The sequence below is a fragment of the Meriones unguiculatus genome, chromosome 4, assembly GCF_030254825.1.
Source record: "Meriones unguiculatus strain TT.TT164.6M chromosome 4, Bangor_MerUng_6.1, whole genome shotgun sequence".
Classification (NCBI taxonomy): domain Eukaryota; kingdom Metazoa; phylum Chordata; class Mammalia; order Rodentia; family Muridae; genus Meriones; species Meriones unguiculatus.
In genome coordinates, this window is record NC_083352.1 from 112,572,352 (window position 1) to 112,585,953 (window position 13,602).

At 43.1% G+C, this 13,602-nt stretch overlaps 1 protein-coding gene across 4 annotated transcripts in view; it reads right to left on the reverse strand.

The window, feature by feature from the left end:
• Positions 1 to 10,664, reverse strand: part of Cse1l (chromosome segregation 1 like) — a 41,519-nt gene extending 30,855 nt beyond the window's left edge. Inside the window, exons 1-3 of one of the 4 annotated variants that reach the window (XM_021637907.2) lie at positions 10,525 to 10,664; positions 2,697 to 2,791; positions 602 to 744 (exon numbers count right to left, since the gene is read on the reverse strand). In XM_021637907.2, the coding sequence (XP_021493582.1) occupies positions 602 to 744; positions 2,697 to 2,781 (228 nt within the window). In that variant the 5' untranslated portion in view covers positions 2,782 to 2,791; positions 10,525 to 10,664. Of the gene's footprint in view, positions 1 to 601; positions 745 to 2,696; positions 2,792 to 6,541; positions 6,562 to 8,017; positions 8,168 to 10,059; positions 10,156 to 10,524 lie in introns of those variants that run through there. The other 3 variants (XM_060382808.1, XM_060382806.1, XM_060382807.1) reach the window with 3 other exon arrangements.
• Positions 10,665 to 13,602: the final 2,938 nt, after the last annotated feature.

Here is a 13,602-nt window from a genome sequence, read left to right on the forward strand (position 1 = left end):
AAATTGCAATTTCAGGTAGCTGTGAGCCAGGCTGACACTGACAACCAAAGCTGTGTTCTCTGTAAGAGCAGTAAGAGCTCGTTAACCACGGGGCCACCTCTCCAGACTGATTTTTTAAGTTTTTATGTCACTGATGAGAAAGACTAGTAAGTATCTGACCACACACACACACACACACACACGCAGATTATATGTGTGTATATGTAAGTGTATATATAAAACCGAATTCCAAATCAGCCAGGGATACAAAGCTAGACCCTGCTGTGAAATAAATAGATGAATGAATAAGTAAATCTTAATTACTTTAAAAGTAATTAAGTAATTGACCTTAGTACACTTGTATAAACCTAAGAAACCATGATTATAGAAACACACACAGCCCATCTTATACTCTATCAATTCAGACTGTCTTCACATCCTAGGTCTCCTAACAGTCTAAGTTACAAAGGTAAGGATGTCATGTGGAATTTAAATGAAATAACACGAGTTTTAGAGAAAGAACCTGTTTAACATTAATTCACATCTGAATTTATTACAGGAATATATATATAAGCCATAGAAACATTCAGAGTATTTAATTATGTATTCCCAAAATACTTACAATTCTCCAGTTCCTTTTAATATAGTTCTTGAAGGTTACTGAAGCACATACTTTAATGACATTATCCTGTGACTTTTCCAGTAATGTTAAAAGCAACAGTGGGTAATTCTGATTTCCTTCTACAGATTCAAGAAATTTCTCAGCTGTAAAAGAATTTTCATGTTAGACTTGTTACAATAAACATTTCCACGCTATACCTATAATAAAACTATAAAAAGAAACAATGATTAGATGACAAATAATGGTTTGAGATTTAAGCTGAGCACTTGGGAGGATCCAGGCAAACCCAGGTACACACTGAACTTTAGTCCAACTGGAGCTAAACAGTGATACTGTCTTACAAACAAAACAAATAAACCAGGTACATAAATAGAAACCCACCAACCAGCCAATGAAAGATCAGAACATTTTCCTACAGGACAACAGTTTATTTCTACACTTTGTCCTGGGGTCATAAGGCTTTTTAGCACCCTCAACTTTTAAGAACACATTAAAAAAATGTTTTAATACTGTTAGCTGGCATAGGCTTTCTGAGAAATTCTAAGAAGATTAGAGCAATTAATTTTTCCTTATCCACGAACAACACATCAGGGACATTAGTGTGACCTCTCAGAAATACAGACTGGGCCAGAGAGGTAGCTCAGTTGGGTTAAGTGCTTGGTGCCCAAGCATGTGAACCTGAGTTCCTCCTCCAGTGCCCACATAGAAACCAAACACAAGAGAGCATGTCTATAACCCCAGGGCTGTTCAGGTAAGGACAGATGGATCCCTAGGACCTGCTGGCCATTCAGTCTAACCAAATCAGTGAGCAGCTGGTTCTGAAACTGTGTCTCAAAAAATATCACCCAGAGTGGTCAGAGAACTGGCTGCGCAGTTAGGAAGAGCCCTTGCTGCTCTAGGAACTGACCCAAGTTCAGCTCCTAGTACCCATGCAGCAGCTTATAACCATTGGTAACTCCAGCTCCAAAGGATAAAATTCTCTTTTCCAGCCTTTTAGGGCACCAGGCACACATGTAATATATATAGTCACACTCAGTGCATTTACATACACACAGGCAAAAATGCTATACATATAAATCTTTTTTAAAAAGGAAGATAACCAATACTGACTTCTAGCTTCTTCATGTGCATACTTGCACACCCATGCGCGCACGCACACAGACACACACAATATTGTGGGTGATACAGGGGAAGGTAGTCAGATACGGGGGGGGGGGGGTGTAATATTCTCAAAATATAAACTGGCATGAAATAGCTTCAAATAACCCTGTATAAGGATTAGAAATCACACAGACTTCTAGACCAGGATGGGGCTAAGGATACAACTTAGTAGAGTTCTTGGCACTGGATTTCTTAACCAGTGAACAAAGGGACGATGGGCATGACAGAGACACAAACCACCCACACATTCACATTTCTATTTGTTTTATATAATATTTCCCTCCGCTCATGACTCAGATCCTCTGAAGATAAATCCTGTCCATAAGCATAATATTATTACATTCTGAAGATTAGATTATGATAGCAAGGATCACCAACAAACTGCTCAGAAGACCTTTCTGAGCCCACATTTCCTCAGTTTTTAAAAGTTGGTTACCATCATTTAAAAATGAGGGAGAGTATTTCCTATGCTATCCTGATGTTTCAAGCAAAGTTGCAAATCTAAGCATACAAAGCTGGTTAGAGTTTTGTATCTTCCCTAGTTAGACTACCATCCTTAGTATTCCAAACAAGGCCTAGTTCACACGCCAGTAGTTCCACCTGGCAAGACCCCCCTCCCTTTTTTTCTTTTTTTAACTTTTGTATCTAGGCTGAAATTCTAAGTTCACACAAGTAACTCTAAGCCTTAGACAATATTAAACATACCAGTACTTTTTACCCCAGAAGATGTCATAAAAGCTACTTTACTCAACAAAAAATTTCTTCATGTGTTATAACTATTGTTAAGCAGCCAAACATGTCACATAAACCAGGCCTGGGAAAACAAGCAAACATACTGTTTTTTTCTTTTGAATTTATAACCAGGCAGACTACACAAAAGTTTTCCAACGTATGTCTCAAGAATGAATAAGCCAAAGAATAAAGACATCTTTACCTGGACGTCTAATGGCGGGATCAGGATCCAGAGTTTTCTTCAAATACTCTGTTAGTGTCTGCAAATTTGCATCGCTGAGCTCCATGGCTCTGAATCTAAAATTAAAAGGCAGAGTCTAAATAAGTGATCACTTGAAGAGAAAGTGAGTAACATAAATGAGTCTTTTTGTTACTGTTGTTTCCTACTTTGCTTCAGAGGTGGGGTCTTACTGTGTTAGTCCTGGCTGGCCCAAGACTCACTATACAGACAGGATGGCCTTGACCTTGCATCATATTCCTGCTTCTGTCATCTCTAAAGCACTGAGATTACAAGCATTCATTAGCACACCCAATTATGAATACTTTTGTATTATAACCCCTTTTCTAAAATTATGCATTTGGGGTGGCAGTGTTTTTTTTTTCCCCCTTTGAGGTGGTGGCAGGCAGGATCTTTTCAGGGTTTCATATAGCTCAGTCCAATTCTGATCTAGTTGTATAGCTGATGGTGACCCCAAACCTTTTTATAAGTTTTACTTTTTTGTGTATCTGTGTCTTGCCTGTATGTATGTGTGTACAGGACATATATAATATGAGATGACTCCTGCAAGTTGTCTTCTGACCACCACATGTTGGCACACATGCTTCCTATCCTTGCCACTGTGCACACACAAAAGTAAAATGTAAAATCAAACAAAAGCATAAGGCTATTGAGATCACTCAGCAGGTAAAGGCACTTGCACAAATCTGGTGATTTGAAAATTCAATTCCCAGAACCTATATTTACAAAGCTGAGGTAGTCCTATGGTCTCCCTACCAAGAGCATGTGCACAGCCCCCATCATACATACACAGCAAAAAATTTTCAAAATTAATTATGAGCTGGAGAGATGGCTCAGAGATTAAGAGCACTGGCTGCTCTTCCGGAGGTCCCGAGTTCAATTCCCAGCAACCACATGGTGGCTCACAACCATCTATAATGAGATCTGGTCCTCTTCTGGCGTGCAGGCAAATATATAGGCAGACAATGTATACATAATAAATAATTTTTTTTAATTAAATGTTATTTTTTTCAAAAGCATAATACAGGCAGATCTCTGAGTTCAAGGCCAGTCTGGTCTATAGAGTTCCAAGACAGCCAGAGCTACACAAAAAAATCCCTGTCTAGAAAAAAATAAAAACCCACTAGACAAATCTTTTTTTGTTTTGTTCAATTTAGAAGACATCTGACTTTGTTGCTCAGGCTGGTCAACTCCTAAGCTCAAGGGAATCTTACAAGCTCAAATTCCAAGTAGAAAAGACTATAAAATGCACCGTCACATTTAGCAATAAATAAAATATCATTAAAGTTCTGATATTAAAAACTGACAAAGGGGCTGGAGAGATGGCTCAGTGGTTATGCACACTGGCTGCTCTTCTAAAGGACCTGGGTTCAATTCCCAGCACCCATATGGCAGGAAATATTAAAAAAATAAATAAATAAATAAAAATAGGGTCCAGCCAAATGTCTCAGCAGTTAAGAGCTCATGCAGCTCATGCACAGACTCCTGCTTCTAGAAGATCTGAGGTCAGTTTCCAGCACCCACATCAGGCAACTCCCAGGGATCAGATAATTTCTCCTGGCACACACAGTCACATGAGCATATACATCATTATTTTATTAATTAAACATAAAATGAATAACAAACAAATGTATAGGCCAGCAAGAAGATTCAGGGGATCTGAGTTTGATCCCTGGAACCCATGTAAGAGTGAAAGAAAGAAAGAAAGAAACAAACAAAATACTCCACAAAATTCTCCTTTGATATCCACATGTGCCACAGCATGTACTCCTTTCAAATATGTTTATACGTCTGTGTACAAAGAAAAACTACTCCCTCAACTTGTACTCATTTCCACACCCATGCCATGGCATGTGCAAAAAAAATTAATTTACATATTTGTTTTGGACAGGGTTTCTCTGTGTAGCCTTGGCTGTCCCTAGACACACTTTGTAGACCAAGCTAGCCTTGAACTCACAGATCTGCCTGCCTCTGCCTCACTGAGTGTTGGGATTACAGGCATGTGCTAATTCACATAATTTTTTACTGTGCTAGAAATGAACAAATGCTAAACACACACACACACACACACACCCTACTGGACTATGTTTCCAGCCCTTACAACACAAAACTAAATAAATGGCTGACACACATATAAGCAATAAAGAAAAACACAGCTCAGGAAATTAACTGTAGAGCATGTGACTATGATCTGTAGCAGTGACTTTTTAAATTTTTATTTATTTATTTATACAGCCTTCTGACTGCATGTGTGCCTACGCACCAGAAGAGGGCACCAGATCTCACTACAGATGGTTATGAGCCACCATGTGGTTGCTGGGAATTAAACTCAGAACCTTTGGAAGAACAGCCAATGTTCTTAACCACTGAGCATCTCTCCAACCTCAGAAACAGTAACTTTAAACTAGGTACTGAGAACAGCTTTTAAGGATTCTAACACATAAAACATGAGGCCAGCTAGGAAGAGTAATCACTTAAGACCTTGATTTAAATCACACCACTTTGCATGCTTTTAAGACTGCTAGTGGTTTCTAAAACTGGACTAGTTATAGATGCATAATTGTATAATTTTGTTTGGAATACTACATCTAAAATAGATGGTTCCTAAGATATATAATATGGATGTGTGATTGTATAAAAGAATACTGGTGTGTACCACCATGCCTGATGTATGCAGTGCTGGGATGGAACTCCGGTTTTGTACATGCTAGGCAAGCACCAACTAAGGCACATCCCTAACCCCTTTATTTCCTACTCTGAGAAAAGATCTTAATAAATTATCACAGTTGACCCTGAACTTGCCTCCTGCCTTAGCTTCCAGAGTAACTGGGAAAGACATACCTAAATTGCCAAGTACCAAACCTCTAATCCCTTTCTGTAGTCTCACTCCCCCATCGACCTGTAATCTTTCTCTACAGTCTTGAACCCCCCCCCAATCAATTAATGGAAATGTTTTTGTTTTCTTACAAGTATGTAGCAAACATCTGGCACCAAAATCTAACCATAGAGATCAGCAAGATAGCTCGAAGTTGGTAAAGGTGCCTGCCAGCAGGCTTGAAGATCTGAGTTCCACCTAGTACCTATCCAGTAGAAGGAAAGAACCTGATGCACAAAAGTTACCCACATGTACCACAGCGTACAAGTGCCCACCTGCACCCACAAATAATAAAAATGAGTTTAAAAACACTTGGCCTAAGCTGCCCGAGGCTACAAGTATAATTTTTGAAAACCTAGTTTAGTGTGCCAATTTGTTTCACTACAGAAATAACGTGTCTGGGGCTGGTGAGATGGTGAGCAGGTAAAACGCTTGGCATGTAGTGGACGGTGAGACTAAACTCCCCCTGACAACTTCTATATATGCATTGTGGCACATTCCCCAATAAACAAATGGGGGGGGGGGGGGACCTGGGCCTGCTTGCAAGTGCTACCCCAGAGCCCACTAGGTATGTGGTATAAAGTATGTTCACACACACCCACCTACTAAATTCTGAAAAATATATGTCTTCCAAAGTAAAAAGAATGTCAAAGGAATCTTCAGACAGCAGCTAATAGCTAGAAAGGTAAGATGAAGATTACTGGAATATGAAGTCACCTATGATCTCTTAGGACAGAGTCCTAAGAATCAGGACTCATCTCCCAGTGGAAATACTATGAAGAGACGAATATGAACTAGACAGACACAGATCTATTGGTTCCTCAGAACCAAGCTGTTTCAGAATTTAAATGTATAAATAGTGAGCCATTCAAGATTTTTATTTTTTTAAAGACAGAATCTTTCACAGTGTAGGCCTGGATGTCCTGGAACTTACTATGTGGACCTGGCAGCTCATGGAGATCCACCTGCCTCTGCCTTAGTGCTGGGGCTAATGGTGTCACCACAGCCAGCTCACTGGAGATTTTTAAAGTAGACAATCTGGACCTTTGATTTGCAGAACAGAGGCAAAGAGAATAGAGCATTCGACACTGTTTTACTTAAATGGAAAGGGCTAATTTGCATGACCCAACCATACTAGGTGATTTACATGCTTCCCGACTTCAAACAGCAGTAGGGAAGGAGACTCAGAGTGACTAACCTAAGTGCCCAAGTTGATAGACAGGCCTGCTTCAAATCTTTTTTTTCTGCTCTCTAGGGCAGCCTCTAAGTGGAAATGACTAGGCTAAAACTAAGAACACAATTGGAAGCCCAATGTTAAAAGAAGGAAGCTTGGAAGCCAGGTTTTGAAAAGGAGCAGCAGTCAAAGAAGACATGGACAGCATTCTCCTAAAGCATGAAAAAGACCTTTTCACTGATGTTTTAAATGCTAGGATTACAAGCATATACTACCATACCCAGCTAAGCTTTCATCTTGATACACACTCAGAAAAAAAAACAACAGCCAAAAAACATGATCTTCAAAACAAAATGTGCTATCTGTATTCTCCTTTCTGTAGTCCTTTCCCTTAGCTATTACTTGTTTTTTTTTTTTGTTTGTTTGTTTGTTTTCTGAGACAGGGCTTCTCTGTGTACTCATGCTGGAACTCCCTTGTAAACTAGGGTGGCTTCACAAAGATCAACCTGCTTCTGTCTCCTGAGTGCTGGAATTAAAGGTATGTTAAAGTTTTATCACAAGGGAAGTCAACACTGAGCTTGAGGATGGGTGACCATACCTCACCTGGGACACAGGTTATGACCCACAATTTGATAACACAACATTGGGATCACTTGTTTCCTACTCACAATGCTGGGTTTATGGGCATTTTAGACCCTATCTGACTTTTACATAAGTGCTGAGGATTTCACCTGCCCCCTCAAAAGCTCATCTTGGGGGTGGGGAGTTGGTTCAACAGTAAGAGCATGCGCTGTATGCTCTATTATGCTCTCTATTGCTGTGATAAATACCATGCTCAAAAAAGCAAGCCAGGGAAGAAAAAAAGAGTTTATTTCATCCCCAGTGTAGTCCATGAAGAAGGGTAGTCAGGGTAAGAATTCAAAACAAGAATGTGGAAGCAAGAAGTGAAGCAGAGGAGTGTTTATTGGCTTGCTCAGCTCAGCTTTCTTACACCAACCACCCAGGACCACTGAGCCAGAGTGGCACCACCAAAAGTGGGTTAGGCCCTCTAAGAGTAATCATTAATAAGAAAAAAAATAATAATAATAATATACCCAGTGACTTTCTTACAGGCAACCTGATGGAGACAATCCTTCAAATAAGGTTTCCTAATCCCAAGGACTCTTGCTTAGTCAAAGAACAAACTGCTCTAAGAGGACGACCTTAGCTCAGCTCAGTGCCCACACTGCAACTCACAACTATCTGCAACTCCAGGTCCAGGGAATTTGATGTCCTCTTCTGGTTTCCTTAGGCATCAGGGCACACATTTGGCGCACATACAAATATACATGTAGGGGACCACTCATACACATAAAAAAAAAGAACACCTTTAAAAAAAAAAAAAAAAAGTCTTGAATGAGTAGCTGAAAATCTAGCCTCTTCCTACAGGCCCTCAGTTAAAGAAGGTTTTGGAAATTAACACTTTTGTTTCCCAAGGCCATCTCACAAACATACATGATAAAATGACCCAAGACGCTTGTTTTTTCTTAAGATATCTCTACTGCACTAAGAGAAGCATTTCTGAGGCCTTCCTTATATCTGGGGAGAGGGAAATAAATCCAATAAGTGAAAGCTGATAATACATATTAACAGTGTAACTTAGCACCTACACTCACCTTAATTTTTTTTTAAACAAATCTAAGTGTATATGTGTCTCTCTCTGTATGTTTCTGCCTGTATATGTGTACAGGTGAGTGCAGGTGCCCAAAGAAGCCAAGGCTATCAGATCCCCTGCAGCTAAAGGTATAGGCAATTCTGGGCAACCTGTAGATATTGGAAACCTACTTCAGGTCCTCTGCAAGAGCAATACATGCTCTTGCATCTCTCCTGTCCCCCCAAATTTTACTATATGCATTTATTGTGTGTACACACCACAGCCTATGTGTGGAAGTTAGAAGACAACATACAGGAGTCAGTTCTCACGTGGATCCCAGGGAAAACCACCAGGTGGTCAGGCTAGGCAAGGGTTGCTTTTCATCAGTCCATCTTGTCTACCTTACCCTTGGCTTTTTTAAAAGAGTTATTATGAACGCTTCAAGAGAAGTGTTCAGTAACTTGAGTGCCTCCTGCCTGCCTCTGCTTCCTAATCACAGTAATCTACCATTTTGTATCAAATTCAAACTCCTTACACTACTCTCAGAAGCCCTGTATGATCTCTCTTCTTCACACAGCTTAACTGGATTTTCCTAAAACACCCCAATATTTCAAGTTAGTTTCTGTTCTTGAAATTTTGCATTCTATTTCCGCTGTCTGGAACACTGTTCCCTCACTTTTCCCTGGATAGTCTCTGGTCAAATGCCACCTCTTCAAAGAAACTGTCTTCATCTGTCTGTGTTCTTCCCCCAACTAGAATAGAAGCTCCCCATTGAGAGAGCCTGTCCATTTTTGTTTCTTCACTATATTCCTAAGGATTAAGAAGAATGAAGTTATTAAACAAATAAGCAACGAGTCAATTCCACAATTAGAGTACTGCTCTCTCACCCAAATCCCAACTAGAAATCAATGCAGCCAGAGGGGAGAAAAATTCCTTTGTACGGATAAAACGGTGAAAAAGAGTGGAGTGAAAGACGAGTCTGGGGCCAGGTTGGGCTATGTAAGACCCTTTATCCAAAAATTAAAACAAGGCCTTCCACGTCTTCACGACTCAAACACTTGGAACACAGCAGTAATAAAGAGGTTAGTTATCCTCGAACAACTCACATCAGAGCCAATGAGAAACAAGCATGTTCAGAATCACATATAAAGTCGGCGCTATGGAGCAAATAAAACTGGCTGATGTGTACCGAAGTGAGAACTGCTAAGAGGGGAACCCGACAGGCAGGGTGGCCAGGCTAACATCACGAAAGGCGTGGCCTCCATGCAGGACGGGAGCGTGGCCACCTGAGAGCAGGCGAGGCTACTATGCTGCGGGGAGACGGATGGCAGACGGACAACAGCTCAGGCGAGCCCCCTGGGAAGCACGGCCAACAGCCAGCAGAACCTTACAAGCCACTGAACCAAGCACGCAAATGAAGAGAGGGTAAAATGCCATCCATCTCGGTGGAAGAGAGTGCTCGGGCTGTGCGAGAACACGGGTTCCACCGCCAGATCCAGATTATTAAGAAATCAGAAATTTCGTGGAGAGGCAACGATTGGCTCTGAATTACACCCCTCGGGGGAGACCAAGTGTGCAAGGAGCCAAATGATCCAACTCGAGAAAGCCCGTGCGCCCCAGAAAGGGTAACCCCATTTGACTATACGTTGGTCCTGGCACGAACGACTCAGCCAGGTAAGACCCCGAGGCCCAAGTCCACCGTGCTGGAGGCCGAAGCCCCGAGAACCCAGAGTGGGGGAGCCCCGGCCTCCTTCCGAACCAGGGACCAGACCCGCTCCGCCAGCTCAGGCCTCAGCGCCGAACACCGCTCCCGCTGCGGGCCCCGGCGCGCCGAGAACGGACGCGCGGGCGCGACCAATCAGCGAACGCCTCCGGAGCGAAGGGCGGCGGCGCGGCCAATCAGCGCGGCGCTGGAGGGGAAAGGGCGGGAGCTCGGGCAGCTCGCGTGAGGCCGAGCCTCAAGCTTCCCGGAGCGGTCAGGCCCGGCCCTGCGGCGGCGTGCGGGGGAGCACCGGCGCGCGGCCTCGGGCGGAGGCCGGGACCCGCCTCCCAGCGGTCGTCCCCTCCTCGGCCGCATCCCGACAGCCACCTTGCCCGCTCCATGCCTTACCTCTTGGGGACAACGAGACGGAGGAGTGAATCCCGAGCGAGGGAGGGCTGCAGCCGACACTACCCACTCCGGCCGCTGCTCCGCCTCACATTCAAACCCTGGCAAAATGGCGCGGCGGCGAAGGTGGTGGTCACGGCGCATGTGCGCGTGAGGCCGAGACGCGGGGAGGGGCCAGGGGTGCTTTTGGCACCACCCCGGATGGGCGGGCCAATCGGACCCCCACCCCCGTCTGTTCTGCAGTGACGTCACAAGAGACTTTGCCCTCTGACGCAGGCTCCTGTTGCGGGTTTCTTTCCTCAGACCCCGTCAGCTTCTGCCAGTGGCTCCTGGTGGTTCTTAACTGTTGGTGGGCTGTGCTCGTTCCCGTAGAGCGTCTCTTCTAGGACAAGCAGAATAAATGAATGAGTAAGGAGTTCAAGCTGGGGCATCGATCCCTCGGTTGAGGAATAGCCGCTCAAGCAACAAGGCATGAGTTCGAATGCCCAGCCTGGGTGATGGCCGAGGACAGGACGTGATGGTACATGAGTAATTCCGTATCTGAGGAGGCAGATACAGGAAGATCTCTGCGGCGTACTGGCCAGCCAGGATAGCTAATTGGTGAGCTCCTGGTTCCATGACAGATCCTGCCTTGAAAACCGAAACTTAAAACTAAACTAAAAACTTCACACACACACACACACACACACACACACACACACACACGATTTTAGAAGCCTGAAAGGATTCGAGAAACTGGACGCGATGGCACATGCTTGTTATCTCTTGGCACTTAGGATGCAGATGCAAGAGAATCGCCATTTATTGGAACCCAACATGAGTGAGAGGCCAGGCCTAGCTAGACAGTGAGATCCTTTCTCAAAAAAAATTTTTTTCAGATGATGTAATTGGTGACAACTTGAAGGTAACTGGAATGAACAGGAAAGGCCCCTGAACAAGAGAAAATTTACCTTTTTCAAAAGCCAGGAGACAGTCTTATGACTATCAGCTTGGCAAGTGCCAGGAAGAGAATAGTGAAGGCTTGGCAGCCAGCTTGAGCTAGGCTGAGGACTAGTGAGATGTAATAAGAAAAGACGAGGCTCTAAGGAGGGAGGCCTCGGTGGCCAGCCCAGCTTGCCTTCTCTGTTCCCCCCAGCTCCGAGCTTACCCCACGTCACAGCATTGATATTTGTTCCTACCTCTGTCTGGATCCAAGAGTGGCTGACTCCCTTTGCACTTTGGTTGCAGAGCAATGACATCTTCCCAGCGCTGCTTTACCACTCTGAAATTGCCCACTCAATCTTGATCCAACAGCACACTGTTTAGCCAGTACTTTTACAGGCTGCCCAACTTGACATGAATTCCAGGGAACAAACACTCATTTTCATAATAGATGTTTCATGGGAACATTCACCCTAAAAAGCATGTATTATTTATGTAAGGTTCTCATTAAACTAGGCATTCTGTATCTTATCTAGCTGGCTTGGTATTGTATCATTCCGAGTTAAAATGTTTTTTAAACATTTGTTTATTTATGTAATGGGAGGGGTATATGGCTGCCATAGTGCTTGAGTGAGGACAGAGTACAACTTGTGAAAATCAGTTCTGTCCAGCTTGTGGGTTCCAGGGATTGAAGTCAGGTCCTCAGTCTTAGCAGCAAGTGCTTCTACCCTCAAAACTAGCCCTCATGTTTTCTGCATGGCATAAGTCTCTGCAATTAATTATCACCCATCAGGAGTCCAAGGACTCTTATGAAAGGAGTTAGGGATTACTGCTTTGTTTATGGATGTGCCTCCAGCACTTTAACATCCTAGATTCTCAATAAAGATGTGCTGGGTATTGTGTTTAAAGGTTTATTTTTTATTTTATTTTCTGTGTGCCATGTGCATGCAGTGCTCAAGGAAAGCATTGGCTGCCCCTGGAACTGGAGGTCACAGAGGGTTTTGAGACACTATGTGGGAGCTGGGAACTGAACCTGGGCCTGTGGAAGAGCAGCCAGTGTTTTTAACCACTGGGCATCTCTCCTGCCCCTGTGTTGGGTTTCCACACAGAATGGGTGAAATGCCCATGTATTTACTGTTGCAGCAGCAACGATCATCTTACACTTTATTTTTCTTCCTCCTGCTGGAGATTGAACTCAGTGCCTCAGGCGTGCTAGGCAAGCACTCCAGCACTGAGCATGTACACCACCAGCCCACAAGCAATTATTTTACTTATACTAATCTGCTTGTCTGAAAGAAACATTTTCCTCTACCCTTGGGAAGTATAAAGTTAATGATTCAGTGACAAAGCACTGCTTGGCCAACCAAGGCCCTGGATTTTGTTAGAAATAAGTTCAAGATTCTAAAGAGACCTCTACTCCAGTTAAAATGTGTCAACAAGGCAAGACTTTACTTTGATGTAGACCCTAGACTCTAGACCAGCGGTTCTCAACCTTCCTAATGCTGCTACCCTTTAATACAGTTCCTCAGGTTGTGGTGACCCAAACATGAAATTATTTTTGTTGCTACTTCCTAACTGTAATTTTGCTACTGTTAGTAATCAATGTAAGTATCTGTTTTCTGATGGCCTTAGGTGAACCCTGTGAAAGGGTCCTTTGAGGACCTGGCCCCACCCTCAGGTTGAGAACCACTTTTCTAGACTCTAGATTCTAGAGTATGTTGCTAACAAAAATGGAAGAGCATTATTCTAATGTAGGAGGTGATTGTGTCTTTTCCTCACTGACTGGTGTCTGATCTCACACTTTATCAATTGGCTAGTTTAAAGAGGAAATGAAGGTGGCACATGCTTTTAATCCTTGTCAAGGTCAGCCTCGTCTATAGAGCAAATTCCAGGACAGCCAGAGCTACACAGAGAACCTGTCTCAAAATCAAAACAAAACAGAAGGGAATGAAGGAGAGAGGAAGGGTTGGGCAGTTAAATCGTTTAAGTTTCAAGAAAGCAGCAGGGTCTTTGCATAAATAAAGGTTTTACAGGGTAGGAGGATTTACAAGGTTGGGACTTTAAAATATTTGAATTTCTTGTCATGAAGAAAAGTGTGTGATAAAAAAGACTCTCAATGTTCCTTACAGTTTGATGCCCAGTCCCAGTATCACATGTAAC